This window comes from Taurulus bubalis (assembly GCF_910589615.1).
Source record: "Taurulus bubalis genome assembly, chromosome: 4".
NCBI lineage: Eukaryota > Metazoa > Chordata > Actinopteri > Perciformes > Cottidae > Taurulus > Taurulus bubalis.
In genome coordinates, this window is record NC_136592.1 from 20,489,483 (window position 1) to 20,516,270 (window position 26,788).

A 26,788-nucleotide genomic window follows, 5' to 3' on the forward strand; every position below is an offset into this window, starting at 1 on the left:
ATTACACAACTTTGAAGTACATGCAGCCAGTGGAATAACAGATATTTGTATTACTTTTAAATTTAAGATCTACTGTACACTTGCGGACAAATAGGCTGAAGTAATAGATGTTGTAATCAGGCAGAATGTGTGTCTGGGGACATGTTTAGAGACAGTTGCACTTGTGTGCAGTTCTTTCTTCGACTTTTACATCAAAGCAAAAAAAGTGGGCGTTGATCATCATGTGTCAAATGTGACCACCATTTCTCATGAATGAGAGCCTTTTTACAGACTGCACATTCCCAATAGGATATGACTAAATAGCTTATCATACTCTCTCACCTGTTTGCTCTGCGGTTAAAAATAAATGTATCATAAAATGGTATTCAAGACGAGAAATAACATATAAATACTCTGTAACTATATAAATAAAACCTCTCTGGGCTTCTACTCAGTCTCTAATAACGATTATACACTAACGAGTCCATTGGGGAGCACATACTAGAAGGGCACGGCCTACTGTGTCCAATACAAATAATAGTGTATGTACATTATGATATATTGTTCTTGTACACTCTACACTGGCTGACTGGCTGCATCCCCGCCTGGTATGGCAGTCGCACCGCCCTCTACAGCAAGGCATTACAGAGGGAGGTGAAAACTGCTCAGCACATCACCAGGACGGAGCTGCCAGCCGTAAACCTCTACACCCAGCAGTGCAGGAAGAAGGCCAACAGGATTATCAGGGACCACTTTACCTTTATAGACCTTAATTTACTATTTTAAACATCTGTTTACATCTCTTGATATTTATTTTTACATATATTAACTTGATCTCAGTTCATTCATTTTGCGATTACTCTTTACCACATATTATTTCATTTGAGATGTTATATATGTTCAATTTGATCCCTATATTTTAATTTTTACAAACGATTTCATGTTGTAGATTTCAATGTTTGTTGGAGTGGGCCTGAGATCTAAGAGTTTCATTGCCAACGACTGCTTCTCTGTAATTGTTGTGCACATGATAATAAATAACTTGTATGTGGATCCATATGAGGATTGAGAGATAGAGATCCTCTTCATGATAAAGTTTTGGGCTCGATTCTCAGAGACGCGTCATACAGGCTCTCCTCATCCAGCGCTGTACTGCTGTCCAGCAAGTACTTTGCAACCTAAAGCAATAATGAACACAAACACAATTTAAAATGAGTGTCCCAAGATGCCATGCATATCTGGAAAAAACAGAAATGTAAGCTTGATAAATAAGGAATATGATGAAAATAACTTATTTTTACCAAATATATACTTTTACTGAACAATACAGACTATTAGGAAAATTGCATTGCAATACAGTAATACATCCACACAAGTAATCAAAGCCATGAAAAAGTGTAAAATACATAATAAATAAAGACAGAAGAAAAACTCACCTTCGGTTGATAATCAATCTTGTAAGCCGTTTGCTGAAATTGCCGTATTTCTCTGATAATGTGTGATATCTGGAGACAAATTAAATAAAAACGACTTAAGACAGACACAACATAATGTTCATGTTATTGTGTGTAATTCTGCACACTGGGGTTCTTTACCATTCTCATCTTGGAGAAGTTAACCAGGCTGTCCTCGGTGTAGTTGGGTGTTCCCTCCTCGATGAAGGCCAGGTCAGTCAGGTACATTCCCAGGTAGGGAACACAGGGAGGGTCACAGCTGAGGACAAGAGGAGGGTCGGGAGTAGAGATATAACGCTCAAACATAAAGAGGAATGTATAAACCTCCCGTGTGAGTGAAGAGCTATAGATACGTACTTCTTCAGAGCTTCTCTCAGGTTTTTGAATCGCCCTTCTGATGACACCAGCTTTTGTAATTTGTCGATCACAGTCTTTGTCTAGAAAAGAGATCAAAGCAAAACTGTTATTACCAGCAGCTAAAAAGGTAATTGAAATCTCTATCAGAGTTTTATGAATTGAGGGCAATGCTCTTTAAAATGAACATGTGAGGTTTCCTTTCATTTTATTTCCTTTTTTATACAAAGTATTTTTTTTTTTAAATGAAGTTTGAAATGCTCACTACAGGATGACTGAACAAAAAAAGCTCAATGGTTAAAAAGTTATAACTGCTTTGTTTTACAAAAAGCAAAGAGTAAAAACTACGAGAAGGATTTCTTGGCCAGGAGCAGTGACTTCTTAGAGTCTGGCAACCCGACAGCGATGACAAACTCCAGGAAGTCACTGCCCCCCAGAAAGCCTTAAATTTAGTGTTCAAACATGAAAGCATTATTGATCTTCTCATATAATGCTTGGCAAGAGAGAAAATAAGTGTATTTCCCAGAATGGCAAACTATTCCTTTAGGGCCACCTAAACTTTATTACTAATTACTTTGCTAAATCCTGAAAACTTGCACCCATGTTAACTTCACTGCTGGGAAGCAATGTCAACGATACCTGCTTGGAGACTTTGAGCCAGGTCTTCTTGAGGCGGAAGATGGAGCTGCGATTGAGAGAGGACGTGATTTCCAGCATGGCGTTGTAGTTGTGGAGGCAGCGACAGATGTCAGCCACTGCCACCCATTTCTCGATCACCGCTACTCGCATGTTGACATCATCCCACTGCAGGATCTCTGTGGCGATCTTGTTGCTGATCTGACAAAAAAGAGAAAAAATACATGGTGATAATAATGACTGTCAATCAATCAATCAATCAATCTATCTATCTATCTATCTATCTATCTATCTATCTATCTATCTATCTATCTATCTATCTATCTATCTATCATCTATAATACACATGTACATTTTAGTCACAATACCAGAGTAAACACATACATCGTTGAAATGCTTGGTTGTCTTCATAATATAGGGAGTTCTCTCGTTCTTGTCGTTCTTCATCCAGCCTTGACCAAAGAACTCCCTGTAGAGGAAAATGTTTTTTTTCAAAATAATCAACAATGAAAAACACACCAACATGTACTGTGCGCGTTTCCCTTAACTCCCCCAATTGGCCATTATCATTTTTATCGTATAGTGCCTGTGTTTGTGCGTTTGCGTTGCATGTGCGCGTGCACATGCACATGCATGCCTGTGTACTCACTCATATGGGATGACCTTGAAGACCAGGTGGTCCAGCAGAGTGAGTTGCTCAGCTATCTCCAGGGCAGAGTGGCTCTCAAACGGCTCAGTCTTACTGTCTTCCAGGGCCTGACACATACACAAACACACACACGCAAGTAAAAGCATTATCACAATGAATGCAGAAATCATTTCTACGGGATTTATAGTCATCTTTTACGAAGTACATGGGTTATTTTATAGAGAAAAGGTTGTTTATTTCACTCACCATCTGTGTGATCTCTTCCAGTGTGACCTGGTTGTCTCCAGGGTCCTCCTGAGTGAGAGTCCTACATGCAAAAACATACAAGTGTCATTATTTGATCATTTTGTCCACAATTGCCATGACCTAAGTAGACATGAATGGACTTAACCTGTCTAAAAGTGCTCAACTTGACCCAGCACACTAGGTATTCATTTTTCTCTTTGTTCAGTTTGGGTTACAGACTCTTTTGGTTTCAGCTCCACGGGTTGATAATGTTTAGTAGGTAGCAGTAGGGCGTGCTGACAGGTACCATAGTGGGGGTTCACTCCAGTTTTGCCACGCTGTACGAGTGTACAATGTAAAACTGCTGCTCAGAGGAAAAGATGAAGTTTATATTTGATGTAGCTTCACTGTCAGTGTTCAGGTCCATTTTTTGGAGGTCCGACAGGGACCTGGGATGTACTGGACGTCCATTTGCTCGCATTAGAAATATTTTTGCGGACGTTTGTTTTCTAAAGGGAGCTGAAAAACAGATGTGTCATGTATGACTGTATGTGCCATCAAGCCATGATAACAGAAAACCAACCTGATGATGTTGGCAGCTGCCTTTCTTTCTTGTGTCAGGAGCTCCGGGTCATGCATCACCTCCTCCAGGAAGCCAATTACCCGCATCTTTAGCTCTGTGTTGAGCTCAAAGTCCTGAGGACCAACACGGGAACAACAGCAGAGTCATGACAGAAGTGTTGTTTTTATTTTCTGCAAACGCATAGAAACACAGATTGAAACAAAGAACACAATGGGAAATGTGCACTATACCTGTGAGTGTTTGGAGACCCAGTGACGCAGCACATTCAGGACTCTGTTTGTGGCCGCTCTCCTGATAACAAACTCTTTGTCCCCGTTCCTCTGGTCTGTTGGAAAACCTGGAACCCAGTTTAACAAAGTTGCAGTCAAAATTCATTCTCACTCTGATGTAACTCTATAACCTGCCTCCAGATACAGAAAAATCAGTATATTATAAACAAATATATATATATATATATATATATATGATCATTTTTTTTTCTTCATCTATCACTGAAACAGGCGCTTACATAAATGATGTCATGACATTTATAATTTGTTGGAAGGCCCTCTGGTGGTCTTAAGGCATACAAATGGGTATAATTTCGCTTATCACTGTGGATAATTTGTCCCACCAGAAATGAACTATTTTACAAAGTCATCTGTTGTCCAATCCAATTTTTTGGGGGGGGTAATTCCACTAGATTTTAAAGAGACTGTTAAAAAAATTCCATCATAGTCTTAAATTGAAGTAGCATCCCCTCACGCGACTGACCTGTGCTGGCAAGCGACATGCGGCGATACTTCTCCTTGGTTGGCGTGCCTTCATTGGCACCAGCCGTGGCGATGGCAAAGGCCGAGGCAGCAGAAAGGGCACTGCGGTTATTGTCCAGCTCCCGGCAAGAGGACACCACCATGCCATTGTTGAAGGAAAACAGGGAAAACTCTACAGGGAGGGGAAGAAAACAGGAAATAATACAGTTAAAACCCTAAACTCTTCATTATTGTCATCAAACAGTTAAAGGATACTTCCACTCAAGCATTTTTTATTTACAAAAACAATATTACAACTCTTACATTTCCGAGCCTCAGCATTAGGCTGAAATGGGAATTGAGGGTGGCTTATCAGGTAAACTATTCAATGTTATTTCCGGATTGTGCTGTGGAAATCCTGATTGTGGATTATCAAACTAAGTTGTTGACCAGTGGAGGGCAACAGAGAGCTAAAACAAACCCAGCACAGTGTGTCCTGCAGTTGGTGGCAGTGACAGTGTTCACTCCACTGTTTCTGCCTCTCTGCCTCCCTCCTTCACTCCCCCCCTTCCTCCCTGCCTTCCTCCGTTTAGCCGGGGGCGGTATAGAAGAACATGCACATCGTTGCTAAGGTACAAGGTTTCCTTCCACCTACTCACACAAGGCACTGGCTTCCCTTGTATCCAGCACCGTGGGAAGAGAACACGCTGGGGATGAATTGTGCCTGACTACCTACGGGGTGGATGCTCCCTCTCTGTGCGGTATGGGGAGGGCCAGGAGGCTGTGGGTGTTTTTTTTAACAAGACCTTATTTGGTTATAGTTACGCTTGTCATTTTCCGAAGAAAAAAAAGTTTGCTATTCACTCCACTGCTGCAGTGTTTATTTAACTCTATGAGTTACTCTTCTCATCTCAACCTCACTTCTCACATGTACAATCTGACTCTGCTGGATGGTAAAAATGGATCTGACTGAAAAATCGAAATAACACCCTTTGCTGCCTTTGATATTATTGACTTCCACCTAACGTGTACCCATTTCTTCTATTCTGAAACCTTTTTCATCTGCTTTGCTGACATCTTTTAAGAATAAGTCAAACTCCTGAATGTTTCAAATGTATTAAATCAATAGTTTGACATTTTGGGAAATATGCTCCTGCCTTGTCTTGCCTAGAAATAGATGTGGTCAACAAACGCATGTCTGTAGAGTAAATAAGAACTACTGCCAGCAAACAGTTAGCTTTGATTAGTGCACAGGCACCACAGGTTGAAAACAGCTCAACAACATGTTGCGGTTTTACAGGGGGTTTATGTTTAATTTGTGATCTTTAGAGATGCTGGTGATTTTGGACAGAGCCAGGCTAGCTGTTGCCCTCTGTTTCCCATCTTTATGCTAAGCTAAGTTAACCAGTAGGCGGCAGTGGCTTCTTATTTACTAATATATATTGACACAACAATGGTATCAATCTTTTCATCTATTGCTCTGCAAGAAGGCGAACACACTGTCAGGAAATATCTTGCCTAACCTGTATATGAATACCAACTGGTGTTACCTCTGCTATGGGTCTTTTCAGTACTACTCCTGGACAATCTTGCCAACTCGTTTGTTTTTAAACTGGTGGGTTGGTAAGTAGATCACACGATGTCGCGAACATGGAACCTCTTAAGCATAACACTGTGTCGTAATACAATGTTGCAGAGACAAAGTATACTGCACCAGAGTTTTTGGACTTGACGTTCTTGGGTGTTGATGGTGATTTGGGAGGAGACATTTCTGCTTCAACTTCGTCACTCTGTCTTGGATCCTCATCACATTCCTCTCTCACAGACAGATCTGGACAGAAAAAAGTTTCACAATCAAGAAAAAAAAGGCAGCATAGGAGGAGACGTGTATGAAAGTAATGTCTGGGCATAACTAGTTTAGCCTGGTGGAAGCTGGCAACGGGGCAGAGTGTCAAAACATCTGAACTGAATTCTATGTTTGAAAAAATACTTTTGCTGTGCAAGCTCAAAGAAAACTGTTTAAAGAAGCAGATTCTTTAATTATTTCACATCTTACAAATGCAAAATCTATTCAGTACCACTCTTACTTTGATGAGATAGACAGTCAAAGTTGCTCTCGCATGAGTGGAGGATACATACAAGATATGAGCATGACAGTGGGCTTTTGAAAAAGCTTCCACACTACACACGAACCTCATTAAAACTGAGCAAAATCCCATGGACAGTGATTCTGACCTTGCTTGTTGAGGACAGACTCCTCCGCCTTGCCTTCGGCTTTGGTCTCTCCCTCATCGGGAATTTTGCTGGCCATGGTGCTAGAAACATGAAGCTTGTTGATGTCGAGGGTGGTCTTACTGAAGGGCGACATGGTGGAGTGCATGCTTGCATAGCCATTGGGAGAAGAGCTGAGTGCAGCCAGGTCAAGGGCTTTGCCCCCTGTGATGATGGGGATGTTGAGCGAAAGCTTGCGACGGCGGTTGGGTGAGGACGTCTTGGTGATGGAGAGCGGAGGAGGGGAGGAGAACTTGCGGCTGGCACGTGGCGACGTGGGTGGCTCGCCGTAGAGGAGTTTGTTGTTCTGGCTGCTGGCAAAGAAAAGCTCCAAAGAGCTGCAGAAGAGGAGAGAATGAAGAAGCAGAAGAAAAGACAGAAAGGTGAACATTAAGAAGAGCATCTTTCATACAAACATCACTTTGGGGATTTTGGTTAATTATTCCCAGTGACCTGAATAAGAGAGAGAGGGAAGAATTTGTGATAATGGGGGTGCATGGTGCACTTGGTGTCAGTACACAGAAGCAGAGAGGGAACACATTAACCACAGGGCTCTTCGGGAGCTCCTGCCTCTTTTATTTAAGCTACATTGTTTAAGACAGCATCCTTCTTGCACTGAGAGCCACCCCCTCTGAAGGCCTATAAATAGCATGTCAAGTGACAGTGTGGGAGGCACGGTTGCTGCCAACAGCAACCAGCCCAGGGGAGGCCCACAGAGACATGGGGAGAGAGAAACAGAGAGAAAAGGGGAGCCAGATAGAGGAAGAGAGATGGAAAGAGGGAGAAAGAGACAGAGGTGCAGTGAAAGAAAGAAAAAAGCAGGGGCAAGAACAGTGAGACTGAGAGGGAGGGCACGAGAAAGGAGCAACATAGTGGATATGGATTCCACCACAGCGAAGGCTGCTGGCTGGGAGTGGGCGAATGGGAAGCCTCCAGCCCTGTATGGTGCTAGCTGCGGCCATGTTGTGTCTCCTCGCCTAAATTTGCAAAAGAAAGGACAACAAGATGTGAATTGGGGGAGTCTGGGAGAGGGAAAGAAGGTTGATTCAAAAAGAAAAAGGCAAAGCACAAAAAGCAAAGTAGAGAGTTGAGAGAGGACACAAGTCAAGCAGGAAAGAGGAAAGAGGAAAATGGAGAGGAGATAAGACAGGAGTGAAACAAAAAGAAAGAAGGAGCAAGAGAGGAGAGCACGGTCTGGGTGCAAAACACCACCATCAATATTTAATATCGTAGAGCCGCTGCAGATGATGTGAGAAAGGGAGAGAAAGAGGAAGGGAGGGAGGGAGGGAAAAGATGAGGAGAGAGGGAGAGGGTGGGGTCCTGCAGCAGAGTGAAGGGTTGCCATGGTGACAGCGCAGCGGAGAGAGGAATGGTCAGACTCGTGGAAAGAAAAGGAAAAGTGAGAGAGTGGAAAAGGGTAAAAGAGTGGAATGAGAAAGAAGAGGACGGACTAGGGAGAGGTGGGTGGACGCAGGACCCAATTAACTGTGATGGTGGACAGCAGACGAGAGGATGGATGTGTTGGTGTGGCCTCTCGCTGCCTCTCCTCTAGTCCCGTCTCACCTGGACAGGGTATGATAGCATGAAGGACTGCTTACAGACAGTCCACGTGAGACAAATCCAGACACGGGGGAAGTCCCACCTTTTCACTGCACCACGACAGCACTGTTGCTGCATCCTTCGGAGAAAAATACATTTCAAACTTTGTTCCTTTTTCAGTTGTTACCAGCTACTGTTTCATCAAAGTTAAAGGCATTTTATGAACTAATGACTTTCCCACAATCCACAGGTGTGGAATAAAAATCATGCATACTGCAAATATGACGTGAAGAAATTTCCTCTTGACTTAAGCTAGTAAATGATCAAACACATACAAACACACAGAGTAAGCAGAACAAGACGTTGGGTTGTTATCTTCAAACAGTCTCTATTAGCCTGCAACTAAAAAATGATTAGTGTGTACGATTTCATACCAGTGAGCTCATAAAATCCCTTAAACCTCTTGGAAACACCTCACTCAGGGGATCACTCACCGTGCAGGGATGGCACTGATGGGCTTCTTGTAGATGGTGATGAGCTTGTCCAGCACTACATCAGCACTGCTGAAGACACGGTAGGAGTGGAGGAAAGTGTTCAGGAAGTCGATGGAGAGGAAGCGCAAGTCAGTCAGCCTCTCCAACAAACGCTCCACGCTGGCATAGCGGATCTGCAGCACCTTGCAGGAGTTCATCATCTTACTGAAGCGGATGTCGACATCGTCGCAGTACAAGCTGGTGTCCGACCTGCGTTGGGGTTTAACTGAAGTTAAGAATGTGACTTATAGGGATTTAGCTCGCAGTAGTTATGCAAGCCACCTCCAGTACATTTGTATGGTCACATGTGGGTCAGAGGGGAAAGCATTACCATTGCTATGGGTTGAATAGTTTTCAAACTAGAAAAAAAAAAACTTAAATACTTAAATCTATACAATATTGAGAAAATACTAATTTGGACATTTTAACTCTACTGTGAATATTTAGTGTTTACATACATTACATTTACGTACGAGAATGGTGTGTATAAGTGTATGCTTTTGCAATCTTTATAACGACCAATTTCAGACCTTGAAAGTGAGGAGATTTTTGAAAATTAAAATCATGTTGTCTGGTGTTCACTTCCAAGCATGGGGAATATGTTATGCCATTAAGGGTCCTCACAAGTATAGCACTAAAAACGTTTGAGAGTTTGGGCACACATGGTCATGCATATTTCATGTATTTAAGTAATGCCAATGCCAATCTCTGTTTGTGCATGTATAATGTATGTGCTTTTCTGCGTGGTGTCAGAGGCTCACTTAATCATCTGTGGCACGGTGACTTTACTGTTTTCCTCGAAAGCGTTCATCATGAGACCATTGCAGCGAATGTTGTCAATGCACTGTAAGGCAAGCAGACAGGCTGTTAGTGATTATAACAAAGCAAGAGGGAGTTAACAAACCTGTGGATGATACAATGTTCTATCCCGAACGGCCATGAGAGTTGTTCTGTTGTTTTCCTTGTAATGTTACGTTCTATCCCAAAATGATGTTTGCAGCCTATACTCTTAGCTCTAATTGTATTCCTTCAATTGTAATGTAAACTCTCTTCATCTAATGATGCTTAAGTCAAATCATCACTTTGTTTGGAACAAATTGAGTCTTTATTCACGCAGGTGAGGACACGTACCTGGCTGATGTCGCTTGTCCACGCTGATTTCTCCTGTCGGGACGAAGGCAACAGGATGACTGTGAAGGGCTGGACGTCTTTGGGCTCCACCATCACTTTAAAGTCCAGGTGTTCTATGTCCTGGCCACTCCGCTCAACCTTGGCTGGAATGTTCAACAATATTAATTTTTTATTAATTCTGTGACAGGGTAAAATAAAATATACTGAGAATAAAACAGAAATGTCAAAGTAAGATTTACCTTTGTGTAAGTAAAGTGTAAATTAGTTTTAGATTCTAATTGTGAGTGTAGCTCAAAGTTATTTAAATCAGATTTGTGTCATGTATAAATCTACTGGGGTTTTATATTGATTTATACATTCAGAAACATTTCACACCAAGTACACGAAGAAAATGTTTTCATTCATGACATTCCCAGACCAGTATGGAGGTCAGCACTATATGTGTAAAGTGCAAATATGTGTTTTCCATCTGCAGTTTCTAATTAAGAGAGAGTGCCATGAACGCACAACACTATTAGTAACAATGATACATTGTGGTTTGCTTGATTAAATAATGTACAACCCACACCAATTTCACCAGTTTCTACCATTAAGAATGGGAGTGTTTTGGTTGTTTGAAAGAATAGTCTCCAACTCTCTCTGCACAGTCATGCAATCAGGGTTGTTATGGAGAATTGTATCCAAAAGGCTCAAAGAAACTACTTAACATACAGCATAGCAAACATGTAACATATTGTTTATCTGCAGTTTTTATTGTTGTGACTGCTCACGTTTTGATATTCTGTGGGATCGAAGGCGGAAAGGTGGACATTTTGCAAAGTGCTCGGAGTCGGGGTAAACATTGCGGAAATATTTTGCACAGACAATAAAATAACAATTTTGATCACTGATTGTTACAGTTTGTCTTTGGTAAGGTTTGCAATTATTCAAGTCCACTACTTAACTGAGCTACATACATATACACTTTTGAATAAATTGTCACTTACTCTCATCGTCTGTCCCCTCTGGCTCCTCCATCAGTGTGCAGTCTATGAGAGAGATCACTCCATTCTGTGACAGGGTTGAAAGGTAACAAGGTCACATTCAGTTTGCTACGAGCTAAGTGGAGGTTTCTTCATAGTTTTAGGGCATCTGAACAAATGCTGCTGAAAAAGGTACAGACATTGTAAATGTCTCCTTCAGGGCCATTTTAAATCTGGGTCAATGCTATGATTTGATTGGATGTGATGAAAATATTTTCTGGAGAAAAAGAAGATTAATTCAATTATTATTATTATTATTATTATTATTATTATTATTATTATTATTATTATTATCATATATATATATATATATATATATATATATATATATATATATATATATATATATATATATATGTTGGTAAAAATGTAAAGCTTTGTCAAACTTTTAATTTTCACACCTCAGTCGTGGAAATTCCAAAATCCAAAACTGCTTGAATTTGCTTCAACCAGTTTAGATATATTTCATCTGTTTTATAGGATACTTTAAGACAAAAGTTTACCTCAATTAATTGCGTTGTATCTTTTTTAAATCCGGTCCTCTTAAGTACAATCCTACTGTACCTTAGTGATGTGTAGTTTTCCCCCGGAGCCGCGGGTACAGATGATGAGATGTTTGGAGAAGAGGAAACACTGTCTCTCGCCTTCTTTCTTCAGAGACAGAGAGCCGAGTCGGCCTCTCGTGATCTTCCCTTTCTCGCTCATCGGCACCTGGATCAGGGAACCTGCGGAGAGTCACCATCACACACACACACACACACACACACACACACACACACACACACACACACACACACACACACACACACACACACACACACACACACAGGAGAAAACACATGAAATGTGACTTTGACCTTGATCTTATAATTGGTGTTTAAGCTTCAAAAGCCTTTTATAGGAATAATCAAATGGCTCTCTCTCTCTCTCTCTCTCTCTCTCTCTCTCTCTCTCTCTCTCTCTCTCTCTCAGCTATTCCTGTACCACAATGTCCACATACCTTAGTAATAGCAGGTGTTATAACAGTTAAAGACAAATGCACAAAATGTTTGCTCCTAATGTAGCTGTAAATCTTAAGAGTAAAATTGTGTGTATAAACATACATAATTCTGTTGTTTGTAGTTTGCAGCTACAGTGAAGTATAAAACAGGCATGTGTTTGTGCATAAGCAATCAATGATTTTATTCACATGTCTGCAGAGATGGAGGAAGGTGTTGAACATCTGGGTGAGATTATATGTGATGCATCGCAACAGAAAGGCTGCAGCAGAGATGTGTGAGGATGGTGTTAAATGTATGTTGAAGAATGGATATATAACTGTAAACAAATAAAGCATGCTGTGCCGGTCAGTATAGCGTGACTCAGTTGATAGTTAGTTACTTACTAAGTTTGAAATTCAGTAATAACATTACAGTTACTATTTTCAGTTTCTCTGTTACTTTGACATCTCGGGTCGGCTTGTTTGCTGTGTGACCAGAATTTAGATACTGGGTTAATTATCAGTTGGGTCTCTTCGTGTTCAGTGAATAAACTGATCCGAAGGAGGTTTTCAGTGTATGTACAAATCATTTTTTCACAATGAATCCTGAAACTGAAGAGACTATAATAGCTGGGAGCAGTGGAACTCCCCTCACCGGGGACTGAGAGCACCGTTGTCAGCTAAGCTGTGATAAACTGTATGTTACTTCCTCCTTAAAAGCCTATTAAAAGACTGTGAAAGCCACAGAAACAATCATAATCGGATAAATCTGGGTTCAATGGTGCTGAGCTGTGAACCGTTTGTGCAATGCCTGTGCTGCTAGTTTTGTAATGAACTGACCATAACAGCTTGGACCAGAATCAGACTGAACCAACTGAAGAACGTTACAGCGGTATGAATGGTGATGCATTCACTTACTGACATGAACTGAAGTGCATTTGCACATTGATGTGCCCCTGAGCTCAGAAAAAAAGTAGACAAACTACATAGTCAGTGATTTAATCTTTGACCTGATCTGACAATATGATTTGAATCATCAAAGTAGTTGTTTATTTCCACCCCTATAGTGCGAACTCAAGGGGTCTGGAGTTCTTGTTTTGTTTAAAATCAGGGCGTGTGAAAGTGCTTTTGAGGTTGGGTCCTCTAGAAAGCGTTGTGCAGCCCCCGATGGTAAGGTCAGTAAATCTCTCCAAATTGTAGGCCTTGTTCAACAACATCTCATTTTATATTTCTACCACATGTGAAATACAAAAGATATGACATGCAGATGTTTGTTGAGGAAAAGTAACTTTGACAAAGCAAACTAACTAGTAATGTCATACAATACTTTTGCCTTTAAGTATTTAGTACAGTCATTAGTAAAAACTATTTCATTGAGTTTAATATGTAATGAATAATCAAGTACAGTTTCAATTGTCCAATGCTGGTTGTGTGACCTTTCGTTTGGTAATGTGGGTTAAGATGTGGCCTCCTTAATTAAAAAACTAAACATTTGTATAAATAAATGAGTCTACAAACCGTACACGTTTACAATCATCTTTGGTGAATTTGCTGAGTATGCAAAAATCCCATTCATGATTTTGTCTGACTTACCTTGCCTGACGAATGTCTGACTGGTGTCCAGCAGCACTTCGCAACCCTCCACAATCATCCGCTCAATAGCTAAGTTCTTCCTGATGTTCTCCGTCTCGCTCACCTCATCATGCATGATTCTGAAGGTAGAGAATGAAAATCAGAAACTCTTCACTGTCCAAGTTGTTTGTTCAATTCATTGAATGTAGTATCCCTTCCCAAAATCACTGTATGAATCTGACAGACATCTCTGTATCCATCCATTCGCACTGAGGGAGTTTTAACATATACTGTAGCACAATGAACAATATATTTTCAAGTGCTTGATTCACTGACTGATGAGCTACCTGGAAAGTTCCTCCAGTTTTGACTTGGCGTAGTCCAAACTGTTTCTCTCTACGTGCTCATGGGGGGTGTGAGCCAGCAACTCATGCAGCGTCAGGATGTAACGAGGGATCTAAGAGAGAAAGAGAGAGAGAAAGATGTTTGAATGAGTTATTTAAATGGGTATCTTTAATCTTTTAGTGTTAAAAGAGATTTCAAGCTTTTCAGAAAGCAGTGTCAAACATCTGGGCCCTATTTCTCGTACCTGGCTTACTCAGTTAGCGGGCTAATTGTCAGGATAAGATGACGTAGGTCAGGCTTTCTCGGTTTCTCGAAGAAGGCTTAGATAAATCACCATAGCAACACATTCAAAAATTTAAACCTGCTCCCGGGCAGACTTACTGAAATTCACTGGATAAGCTGACCACTCCCACGGACTAAAAAGACTGCTCCCTTCCTCATTGATGAAGGAGCGATATTAGTTATATTAGTTTTATAGGGAAAGAGTTCTTTCAGATCGCCAGGATCCATCCTTTACATCATCATGACTTCCTGTACGCGGCGCTATAGATTTTGCCGGCAAGAAATAATTTATTTACGAGAACTTCTCGAGCCGCGGACATTGATCACCACAGGCGCAGCTGATCGCCCGTCTCAGACACAGACTATCAGCCGCTGCATGCCGCTGTTCTTAAGTTTATTTAGCTCTTAAGAAACTTATGGATGTGTTGAAAGCACTCATAATTATATGACAGTGCTATTAGTACACCATACATATCATTATTGTAGAACATGATTAAGGTGATCGTGATGAGAATACAGAAAATCACACATAATTTATTTTCACTGCTTCAATTGATTGAATTTCTGATTATGAATAATGCATACATACTGATCCGCCCATACACATATTCAAACTCATATACACATATATAGTACATGATTCATACGCGCATACAGTACATATATCCTCATAAGTATATATGTATTCGTAAATATAATCTGATTGATTTGGGTGATGAAGCACTTAAAATTTGCCGATACATTTTCTCAACACTGACGCATTTAACTTGTCTGATATATTTGTGACGCTTATGTCTCACAGCGGGGGCGATGTTAAAGTTGCGTTCACGACAACAATGTTGCAAAAACGTTGGAATATTCGCAACGCGTTTGCTGTGAATGACTACGGTATTGACTTCCTCATATGTCTTCATGATCATCTCCTGCTTCTCATTAGAGAAATAAAAAGAGGTTCCTCTGAGTTTATTTGCCATTGTACTGTTAGAACATCGTGGTGTCAGTGCTCCATTATTATCCCTTCTGAAGAGGAGCGGGCGCGAACATTTATCCAGATGACTGACGTCTGGCTAGAATTAACGAGACCGTTTCAGCGCGGATCAGCCGTGAAGAAACCCAGATAGCCTGATGTCAATCATCTCGCTAATTTAAGGTGGAGATTTGGACATTTGCTTGACTTTGTTTAGCCAGGTACGAGAAATAGGGCCCATTACTTCAGAAAAGTAAACACAATACCGTGTTTGAATATATTTCACCACAGTGTTGTTGGAGCACAAAGACCTTTATTAGAAGGAAGTAAAGTTCATGTGCAAGCTCTAAACAACGTGTACAGGCTTATACTTTATGACACTATATACGGATTATGCAATAATACTGCTGTCATCAACACAGTAGCCCCGAAGTCTGACCTGAAACATGGGGTAAGTAAGGAAGGTCTCCAGTGTCCTCTCCTCACAGTCGGGCTTGGCCTCGTACTGCTTCAGCAGCTTGTCGAAGTCTCGGTTCTGTTTGCAGTGGGCCAGGATCTGCAGGCTGTACTGATGGTTCCTCACAAACTCCTGGTAGATGTTGAGCATGGGCAGCAAAATATCAAACAGGTCCGCTGCAAAGAGAAACAGAAATCTTCATGAATATATATGTTTTGTTATATTCATTCTTACATTACATCAAGATCAAAAGCTAAAAACAGGCTATTTCTTTTAAATCATCCTCAATGAAAAAGAGTCAGTTGCTCTTTATTTGTAAAACTTTCTGCAAACACCTAAATTCAGAAAGTGGAACATAAGTACAACATCATTCTGAGAGTGATGTTGTTTGCAGTGTGAGTCATGTGAGGATAAAAAGGCATTGTTTCGAGAAAAAGGTTTTTGGATTGAATGAGTGCCACATGCCAGCATCAGCTGGTTGGTGGCTCACTCAGGTAGGTATCTCAAAAACCTGCAATATCTTTTATTATTATGTACGATTTGGGGGAACTGACCCTTTAACCAACCTCAAAAACAAGCCAAATGTTGAACTGTGTGGGTGACTGGGGGGTAGTCTCCAAGCCTCTTACCCAGCACAAGTGTCGGCCAACTGGCTATCCGGGCCTTCAGGCCCTGGTAGAAGATCTGATGGAGGAACATGATGGTCTCACTGATAAAACAAATCAAAGCAAAACAGTGGTCATGAACTATTGTTTCTCCCTCTCCTGTGCACAGGGTTGGCAGCTCCCACTGTCCCACACAACTAGTCTCAGCACCAGCCACCTGTTAAGGAAGATGCTGCTGACGTCATCGTGAGTGATGGGTGGCTTCTTGGAGCTGGCGGCCATTCGCAGTGGCCGGAGGAAGTTGTTGACCAGGATGTGGAGTTGCTGGACGTATTCAGCCTCGGCCTCCAGCATGCTAAACACCACCTGGTTCCTCTTCCTCATGCTTTCAGCGTGGGGTGAACGGATATAGTCCTGGATGATGGTTTTCCACTTCCTGCGGCAAATCCAACCTCGCAGGAAACTCTGGACCTGTGATGAAAAAGGTTAGCATGCACAAGTTAAGCTACCTTTGTTTGCATTTGTGTATGCATGCAGGGATTTGTGACTATACTGACTATACCCAGTGGGTTTTGAGTTTTGAGTTTTACAAGTAGCCAGTAGGCTAAAAAGGTGTATTTAGTCCTCCAATGTATCCTGCAACTTTGGGAACAATTTGGAGATAGGTCATTTTCATTGGACAGCCATGACATTTTATGATATATAGAGTGATATAAACTATATTTCATTTAAAATTAGGTCTGGGAAAGGGTATTCCAATAGAGTCACATAACTTTTTTGTATTTCATTAACTATTCAAGACAATTATCATCGTTAACATGAAGCATTGTCAGTTGATTGATAGGGACAAACTGTCACTCTTCACTCCACAATGTAGATAGTAGTCCCTCCTGGAAGTAGATATAAAGATTTCCAAATTCACAATGAGAAGAGGAATGTACACATGCACCAAGTCAGACTAAGATCCAAAAGCTAAAGGCTATGATGAGAACCTTAGCTAGCTCATGTTTAGGGCATCACTGTGTGAGGAGCTAAAGAATTCCTTGTGTTTTCACCAAAACCTGCAAAAATCAAACGTTCATTGATTTTTGTGCTCACTTCAGGGGCAGCACAATAAGACGTATTGTGACAATATAAAGGTGCCATATAGAGAATATGCTCGCAAACAGTTGCCTGTTTACACATCCTGCAGATAGTAGCATTTATTTGGAGTAGTGTTTCTGCTAATCTGACAAATCCAATATTCATTCTCATTTATGTTTCATTTTGGACCAACTCCTATAATAACTCCAATAATACTTGATAATTGTGCACCGTTACTGGGTGTAACTGTGTATGTGAATCATAGATGTAATTACAGCTGCGGTTGGAAACCATTTTAGTTGAGAGAACTAAGAGTAAACCCAAACAGAAACTTTGAAGGTGGCAAAAATCTAAATACTGAGCTCAAAGACACTAAAATGCTTTGGAGAGCTGAGGGGAAAAGCAGAATCGGGTTATAATTATCTGTAGGTGCGTTGCCTTCTCAGCTTTAAAGTAACTGTCTTTCCAAAACGTTCCAGCTTCATTAAGGAGCAGGCAGCTGCTTCAGTAGAACTGAAGAACAAGCCTGTAGTTGTCGTGGATGAGGAGCTCCCTGCTGTGAATGCGAGAGTGAGCTCCCTTGAATAAATGAAGGTTAAAAATAAAACCTGTTTCAGAAACCATTCGTATATCCCTGCTAGAACAGATCAAACTTCACCTCCGTCCTTTCCCCCTTCCCACTTAGCTTTTCTCTTTGTATTACTTTAGTTTTTCTTGATAAAGACAGAAGAGTGATTCTGGCTTTCTCCTTTAAAACGGTGCAGCACTAAAGCAGTCAGACCTCACCTTTTTGATCTTCTTGATCTCTGTGTCGTCTTCACTGGGAGGCACCTCTGGATTTGACTGGATCTTTTCATTGTCCTTCAGCAGTCCAGCAATCTGAAATCCAACACAAATAAAACAATGCATTGACTGAGTACCTCATACTGTATGCAGCTATAATCCTACTCTTGATCTTGGTAATGTCATATTCTCTCACTGCACTCACTGTTTTTGTCACGATTCTGAATGTTTTATTTACTTGGTTTGTATTCAACTTTGTCACTGTCCATTAGCTGGTTTCAAAGATTTCATATATGAAGAAGCTGTACCAGTTGCATCTAAATGTATTTCATTTTATTCAACCCTTTTTCATTTACTCCCTTTAGACTCACACAGCGTATGAATAAGAACAGGCCAGAGACAAACAGCTTTCAATAAAGGACTGAAATTAAACAAAACAACCCAAAACCATTACTACTACCCGTTTTAGCCATGGAAAGTGAAACAGTTGATTATCATTTTGTGGTGCAGGCGGCAGTATCAGGTACAATAGAAGCTGATTCATGCATATTGAAAACATTCAATTCAAATAGAGCTAGCCATTAGCACATTAAAGAGAGATGTATTTGATCCATTTTAGACTGAATAATTAGGATACAAAACACTCAGTAACAGTGCTGCATAGTCTCTAACAAGGACATCCCGGGGGCACTGTAAGCTGCGACGCTTGCCTTGAACTCAAAACATTTTGGTTTGGAATCCGGGTCTTGACCTTTGTCCATTGCTCTTTCTGTCTATATACTCTGTGACTGACAAATTTTACTTTGATCTTTTCTCTCTCTGTCTCTGTAAACCATACAGTAACAAAAAACAAACACACACACACAGGTATTACTAGTATGAAATTACAAGGCAAGTTACCTCTGATTTTAGCCGCTCTATCTCGATTTCCCCATCCTCTATCTGTTGTCGAAGTTGCTTGGCAACCATTTTCTCCGTCTCCACTATTTGGAGTAGATGGAGATACTTCTGCATGAGGGTCTCATGCTCTGTAGCCAGGTTCCTGTAACTATACAGACACGCACAGAGACATTGTAAGGACCTCATTAGCGCGTGTTTCATGGGCTCGCCATAGATTTATCAAAGCAAAAGCAGACTTCTGATCAGCATATGTTTGAACCAAAGACCTTGCGTCCACACCGAGCCCAGGAACTTACGCAAGCAGTTCTTCAAATACTTGTGAGCTTAGCAAACCATGTGTAAAGCCTGCTTCTGCATGAGCAATTATTCTGAGCATTACCCAATTCAACAAAAGGTTTTAGATTAATTTGATTCAACATCACAAAACAGTGTGTCAAAGTAGAAATGCGCTGAAATAAATTGTTGTAAAAACTAAATTCAAAGCTTTAGACTTGAGAAACCTCAATAAAGACAATATAATAGTATGCAAATATACATCTTTATTGCCCTGCTGTGTATAACATGCTTACAGGCCAACTTACTACATACAGTAAGTGCTGCTGCCCTGACTAAGAACTAATCAATGTGATCTTCAATAAGTCCAATCAATTCGCCTTATAAATTCCCACTGCTGACATTTACAGTGATTGTATCGCTTGGCTGTCTCGTTTGTGTCTAAATCTTAAAGGGGCATTTCGCTCACAATTTTACAGTGTAGAAGAATGGTGGGAAAGTTAATGTGCATTCATTTTGAGCTGAAGGCAAAATATATATTGACAGGGCTCCCAAGTTTTTAAGACAGGTAAGAGTGACATATCCAGTCACGCTCAATGCGTGACTGTCATTTATATTTTGGTTACAATTCTGGTTACATTCTGTTGTAGTCCTTAGCATCTTAGTCAGCTTAAAGAGACTTTTGGAGCTAAGACGAATGCTTTTTTGGCCATGCTAGCAGCGGTTTCTAGGGATGGCAATGTCCACCGCATAAGAAAATACCCTGACGAAAATGACCATGAGATGTTATACAAACATTCATGAGTCCAAGGGAATACATTGTAGTAATCCCCAGTATGTTTGGGTCAGGTAACATTTGCATTAGTCTTATTAATTGGTTCAGTGTATTAGCATATTCATGTTAGCATTTAGCTTAAATCACGGCTGTGCCTTAGAACAGCCCTACATTCAATTTGTGTTAGGATACAACTAGATCTCATTTTAAGGTCCAACTGAAATTCCATTGACTTATCCCTCCTTTTGACATTTGCAGGTACATTTACATGCAGTTGGATGTGCTGCAGCTGGGTGGCTGCTTAGCTAGCTAGCCTGCAAACTAATGTTAGCAGTGCAGGATTCCCCAGTGAATGTTTGTTATATTGCTTCGGTGCAGGACAAGATGTGTGTTTGCAAGTTAGATAAAAAGGACAACTCAGCAGAAAAGCTAATAGTTGCTTTCCTGTGGTTCTTGTTCTTATGCTGCTGTCTGGCTCAGTGTGACCGTCTGTTCTGCATAAGAGAGAATGCTGAAATGATGCAAATCTAGGGGACGCCATCATGAATTCAACCGCTTATCCAGTTTTACAACCCGATAGGCTCTGAAAACCCTTTCAATGTACGACATCACAGGGTGCACGCACACACACACACACACACACACACACACACACACACACACACACACACACACACACACACACACACACACACACAGCTGACTGTGTGCATGTAGGTGAGAGGTCATGTGTGAGAAGTACCTGGCCTGTGTGATGGCAGCCACCCACTCATCACAGTCCATGACATCCTCTGTGCGCAGCTCCAAAGCCTTCTGGTTGTCATGATTGAACGTGACGGTAAAGTAGTACTGAAAATAGAAAAGATGGAAAGAGTTAAATATTTGCTCAGCATTTAATTAGATAATTAGTGTCATTAATGGATTTTAGTGAAAGATTTTCAGGAAACCTTTTTCATAAACCTATATTGTGTTAAAATTGAACTTGTGTCTACACACATGCATGCCCATGTGTTTGGATGAGTGGGAGAGAGAGATCCTAGGGGGAAAGTCTTGAGAGATTCATTATAAAGCCTATGTGCATTCTGCCTGTAACGTGGCAACTCACCTCTGAATTGGTGGAAGCCTCTCTATTGACGCCACATTTTGTTTTGCTTTGTCCCAGTGATTTGGCTTTATATTAGTGACACAAACACCTCTGTGTGCTTGCCCGTTTTTTACTCCCTCGCCAATTATCCCCAGTGACCCTACAGCCTTAAAGGTTCAGAAATGGCAATTATGGCAAATGCATGTGGAATTGTTTTATAATAGGCTTATCAGGTAAAATCCTCAAATCAACAAAGTGGTGGTCATTGCATTAATAGTACACACAGCCTATTTGTAGTAGAAACACATTAAATTATATAACACTAATGCATTGTAAATAGATCCCCACAAATTCAATATATTGGATTTCTTTATCCCTCCCAAATGCCAAGAGCAAATCATTTGTGAAGGGGAGTAATGTTCCATATTTTCTGATGAGCAGCAGAATGGGCCTTTTGTCAATAATGTGCTTCCAATCTCTCGCTTCCTGTGAGCTGTTATGTCAAGCCTTTCTTTTTGCCACAGAGACACTATCTCTCGGCAAGTGAGACAATGTAGTAAATCCTTATTGAAAATCTATGGACAAAATGTATTTGAGAGAAAGTGTGAACACGCGTACTGTACCACTAATGATTATACAGTTTCATTTTGAATAAAAATGCTTTTTTTCGAGTAGGCCTGGACTCTGTTCAAATCTTTCGGTTTTACTTTTTTTCTATCATACATGTATAAATAGCTATTCCCTAATGTATAGTTTGAAGTCATTAATTACTTACTTAACATTGTTTTATCACCATGATATGTCATGAGTTTTTCAAATTTGTGGAGATTTGCTTATAAACATGATTTTGAACAGATGTCACAAACAACTCCTTACTTCTGTACGCAAATAGGGTTTGAAGAAAAGGGAAGCGTTATCACGCCAATACTTTTGTATATGAAAACAAATATTATTAACTAATAAAGATGTTATTATTACACATAGAGTGGTTGGGTTTGTGGCACCGCTAACATTGGGGAAGCAATACTCTGGTTGAATACGAAATGGTAATATTTTTTCCTTGTGTAATTTCAACCACCTGCAGTAAACTAATAATATAACTTGTCAATTAGACAAGTTAAATTCTTAGTTTACTGATCTAAAAAATCTAAAATAATACTCTAAAAAATATAATGAGAAAAAAATGCATTAACAGACACATTTCAAAACAAGTGGGACTATATTTGGACTATTGATACCATGGTGCAAAAGATATAATGGACCACTATTGATGTATGGATGCATTCATTTAGTCGATACGAGTCATTGACCCACTTGCTCTGGTATTGACCTTTGGAAACACAGTGTTGAGAATTACAGCAATAATGTAACACTGACCCCAGCCATGCTGTTTGTAGTATAACATGGTTTACTGTAAAACCTGCACTTCATGATTATACTTAATGAAAAAAAAAGTTCTACCATATCCTCATAGAAATCCCTTCAAACAAAAGTAAAGTTATGAAACATGATGGTAGACTAGATCCTTTTTTATTTTATCTTTTGTAAATTTGTTTATGTACAAAGAAAAGGGTAAAAACTAAAACATATCAAGCACTTCCACTTCGCCCGCCCTCTACCCCTCACCACCTCACACTTCTTATATGCCCATATGTGCTGCACTTGCTAAGTGAAGCACAATGCCGAGGCATGTTGTTGCACATTTCGTTGGCCCCTTCAAATGCACTTTTTCTGATGCAAATAGGGGTTGCCATAGTAACTGTGGGCTTAAACGTAGCTCACCTTCTAAATGGGGAATAAGAACATTTAAAAAGTAGAACACTCCAAAGAATACAATGAGAAGTGAGAGACAGACGGAGAGGGAGGAAGAGAAAGATCTTTTGCCTTCCTGAGGAGTGAGGGCTATAAAAAGCGCTGTAGCCCTGCAAGGTGGCAGTTGGCTTGGTATCTATTCGCTGCATTGTCCCTCTCCCTGTCACACACAGATAAGATCCAGCACTCGCCCGGCCATTCCTCCTGCAGCTCTGACACACACACACACACACACACACACACACACACACACACACACACACACACACACACACACACACACACACACACACACACACACACGTACACCCACACACATGCAGACACAACATTAAGACACTCATCAGAAATCTGTTGTAATCTGCATATGGACCAGGTTTAATGTCAGAAATCTACAATCACATTGCCTCAGATGACCTCTGCTCATTGATTCAAGTGTCATTATTTGTTTTTCCAGAGTGGAGAAAGTCAAAAGGAAATCTGTATGCCCTCAGACACCTGGAGCATTGATTACTCTTTCGGTTCTCATTTCACCTTTTAGAGATCGACATCGGCACATGCCAGGAGGTCACAGTGGGGCAAATGCAGACTTCAAACCACACAAGAAGTACAGATGTGGACACATGCAGACATGTACACTTGATTAATTGCCCACTACAAAAGTGTGCAGTTCTCACACGAAAGGCATGCATTTGTGCAAATACAGATAACATTTATATATATATGTGCACACAATTTCACACCCCCACACAAATAACATAAAACTGAGAGAATTTATTCCTGACACATATTATGTAAAGGGACACGTGCTGAACAGAAGACTGTGTTATGCTAATTGTAGGCTTTCAAATTAATTTAATTCACCGTTGAAATAAATTCACTGGTGCAGCCTGCGTGAACAGCTGTCATCATAGATGTCACTCAGTCCATATTTCATCCCAAGAATAGAGCTCTTGTCCTGACAGGGTTTTAAGGAAATAGGCTTGACGGTGAGCAAAGTTTAATAGTTTTCTCATAGCTAAATGACAAAATAGGTTGTTCTTCAGTGCCTTGCAAAACAACCCATTTGACAAATATAAGTTATTTCTACTCTGCTACATTTAGTTCTGGCTTATTTTAGGCAACTAAGACTACTTGTTAAAAAAGAAACTATGAATGTCAAAATTCACATGACTGCAACATCTTGCTTGTTCATAAAAAAACAAACAACCAGTGATTTTTTTTTTCTCCTGCTGAGGACTGTGACCCCAAAAACCTACATTTGAATATGTTACAGGAAAAAAAAATGCTCTCTGCTAAAATAAACATGTATTTACTTGTTGTGAATCGTCTGAATTCTGCTGGCACATCTGTATGGCGCCCTTTTGGTGACACTGATACTAATCCTGACAGCTCGGCCAATAAAGAGCAGAGGGCAAGTGCTTGAAGAAAATGACGTGACAGCAGAGTTCAGCTCCATGGACAGCAACACCAGGTACAGCTGATGAAAACAGCCGCATACAGAAACGGTCGGAGGCACTGTGCAATAGTCTCTCATAATGAATTTACGCTATGTCCATATCTGTCATACAGACAAATATAATTATCATAACTCAGGATTGGGTTCCTGACCAGACAACCTACAGTAAGGAGGTTGGATAATTCAACAGATTTGTTTTTATAAGCATAATAAAGAAGAAAAAAAAAACATTAATTGTAAAAGTAAAATTTTAGCCTGACAAAATATGTGCAAACATCTTCAAACATTGTTTTGGGTAGATATATAATTTATCTATGTATGTTAAATAAGAAATCCCAACACATGGTGCATATTCAGATAACATATATGGAATAGATATGAAATGCTGAATATTTGTACGGGATTTGGGGTATTACTTGATTATTTTTTTGTAGGACTTGATAGAACCTAAATTCTACTTATCTAAAACATTTCCATTTTTTTTGCAATGGAGTTATTTTCAACACCTGAGTCCAGAATAATGTGGGCATTCATTAGATTGTTTTTCTAATGAAGGGGTAGCATAGGGCGATCATGAACCCATCATACGTCCCCGGTTTCAACACGGCCAGGTTCATTTGTTGCATGCATAGAAATGTTAGACAAAACACTCCAATGCATGCCACAAACGTGATGTGTTTATGGTTTTCAGAATGACACTTGTTTGTCTCACTTTTGTTCTACAGACATGCTCAAAGTGCAACATGTCTGCGATGCAGAAAGTCCAGGTTTTCATATACACTCAAAAGGAAAATGAATGCCAAAGAAAACATTATAATGCCATTGATGAAAAACAGTGAGAATTTTTTTCCCCTTATACAAACAAAGATTATGTTGACTGACCAGATAGAATGACTTTTGACTTCAATTATTCATTGGCTCTGCTGCAGGGAAGGCAGAAGAGACTGCATCTGGCAGAGCAGATTTCAAAAGGTGACTGCAGTCATAGCTCACAGCTGCTTGACCACTTCTCTGGCTCTTAAATGCTTTTATGCCACAAGGTTTATTCCTTCCAGCAGCAGCCTTCCTACGCCTTCAAAACGGTTTTGCTAGAAGCAGCATGCTTTCCCTGAGATTATGTCTGACCCTGTCACACTGGCATAAAAAAGAGTGGAAATTGTGTAGCCCTCACATGGTAATCCATAGCACTAAATGCCTGAGGAATGCAAACGAATGGGGGATGAAAAACAAAAGTATGCCTTGGACATATCGTTTGGGTTTCATTCATGTCTGTCGTTATCAACATTATGATTATGACAGAGCTATCAAATGAACCAAGCCGCTATGAACCGGGGAGACGCAGTTGCCAAGGTAGGATGCTATTAATATCAAGGCAAGGAATTAAATCAATACGTCAAAACGACAGGGAAGGGGCAGCTCTCCTCCGCAAGATGGCAACCTGCAAAGTTTTGATGCTGTTTAAGTTTACTCCCCATGAGCTGCGATCCATGAGCACTTGGGAAGTCTAAAAATACATCCTCTTATGTAAAAATAAATGTGCAGCAACACATGTTGTTGGGATAAGGGGAGACAAACAGTGGAGGAAGGTAAACCAGTTCGCGTGTTTGCAAAGTTCCTCAGAGAATTGCATTTATCCTGTCAACTTTAACCACTGCGTGTCTCCGCCTTTCTTTTGAGGCTGGCTGCGAAGCTATTTTAGTGCAGAATCGAGACAATCAATCAGTTAAAATGACGCCATTACGTAACACCGAACGTCAAGTGAGCTTCACTGGGACATTGTTTGCGTGATAAATAGATGTTGGGATAAAAACAACAACTCTGTCGGTTGCGATTGTGCTGCGTGCACAGAAACCTCCTCTCGCAAATGATGCTTTCTCCCAGCGCCACGGTGATGCGAGCAAGTTTCTCCCAACAGGAGGCACGTCAAGTGTCATCAAGCATTAACGAGTGAGCCCGCTCGGCGAGACGATTTACATTGACAGCGGCAGTCAGTCGGACCTAAGTGAGCTCCGTGTGATCGATATCTCACCTGCTTCTCTAAGCATTCCTTCGCTGAGAGGGATGGTTTCGGCGACGGTGCCCTGTCACACACGCATCCCTCCAACAGGTACAGTCCGGAGGGGCGTGAGCTGGAGTCGTTCTCGAAATAAAACAGCATGTTCTGCAACAAAGCGAACCACTTTGAATGCCATTTTGTGTTGTCTGAGCTTTTCTTACTCAGGCAACCTCGCCTCGTCCCATCCTTCTTCGCCAAAAGAGCCAGATAGGTGATATGGCCATCATTGAGTCTCAACCCTTTCTGCAT

At 40.6% G+C, this 26,788-nt stretch overlaps 1 protein-coding gene across 2 annotated transcripts; it reads right to left on the minus strand.

Annotated features, from left to right (window-relative positions):
- Window positions 1-1,064: 1,064 nt before the first annotated feature.
- On the minus strand, window positions 1,065-26,788 carry LOC306735458 (ras-specific guanine nucleotide-releasing factor 1-like; the record flags this gene model as incomplete). Of its 2 annotated transcripts, none has more annotated exons than XM_079216928.1 (27): window positions 1,065-1,157; window positions 1,416-1,484; window positions 1,575-1,692; window positions 1,791-1,870; window positions 2,427-2,624; window positions 2,808-2,892; window positions 3,073-3,179; window positions 3,319-3,379; window positions 3,881-3,993; window positions 4,111-4,217; window positions 4,634-4,802; window positions 6,321-6,442; window positions 6,847-7,220; window positions 8,916-9,164; window positions 9,716-9,798; window positions 10,086-10,228; window positions 11,072-11,135; window positions 11,672-11,832; window positions 13,680-13,798; window positions 14,006-14,115; window positions 15,692-15,885; window positions 16,339-16,418; window positions 16,532-16,785; window positions 18,184-18,276; window positions 19,081-19,228; window positions 20,871-20,977; window positions 26,513-26,788. In XM_079216928.1, the coding sequence occupies 27 exons, from the start codon at window positions 26,786-26,788 to the stop codon at window positions 1,065-1,067; spliced, it is 3,777 nt and encodes a 1,258-aa protein (XP_079073054.1). The 2 variants fall into 2 exon arrangements, with proteins under 2 accessions (XP_079073054.1, XP_079073053.1); XM_079216927.1 differs by having other exon boundaries at window positions 6,835-7,220.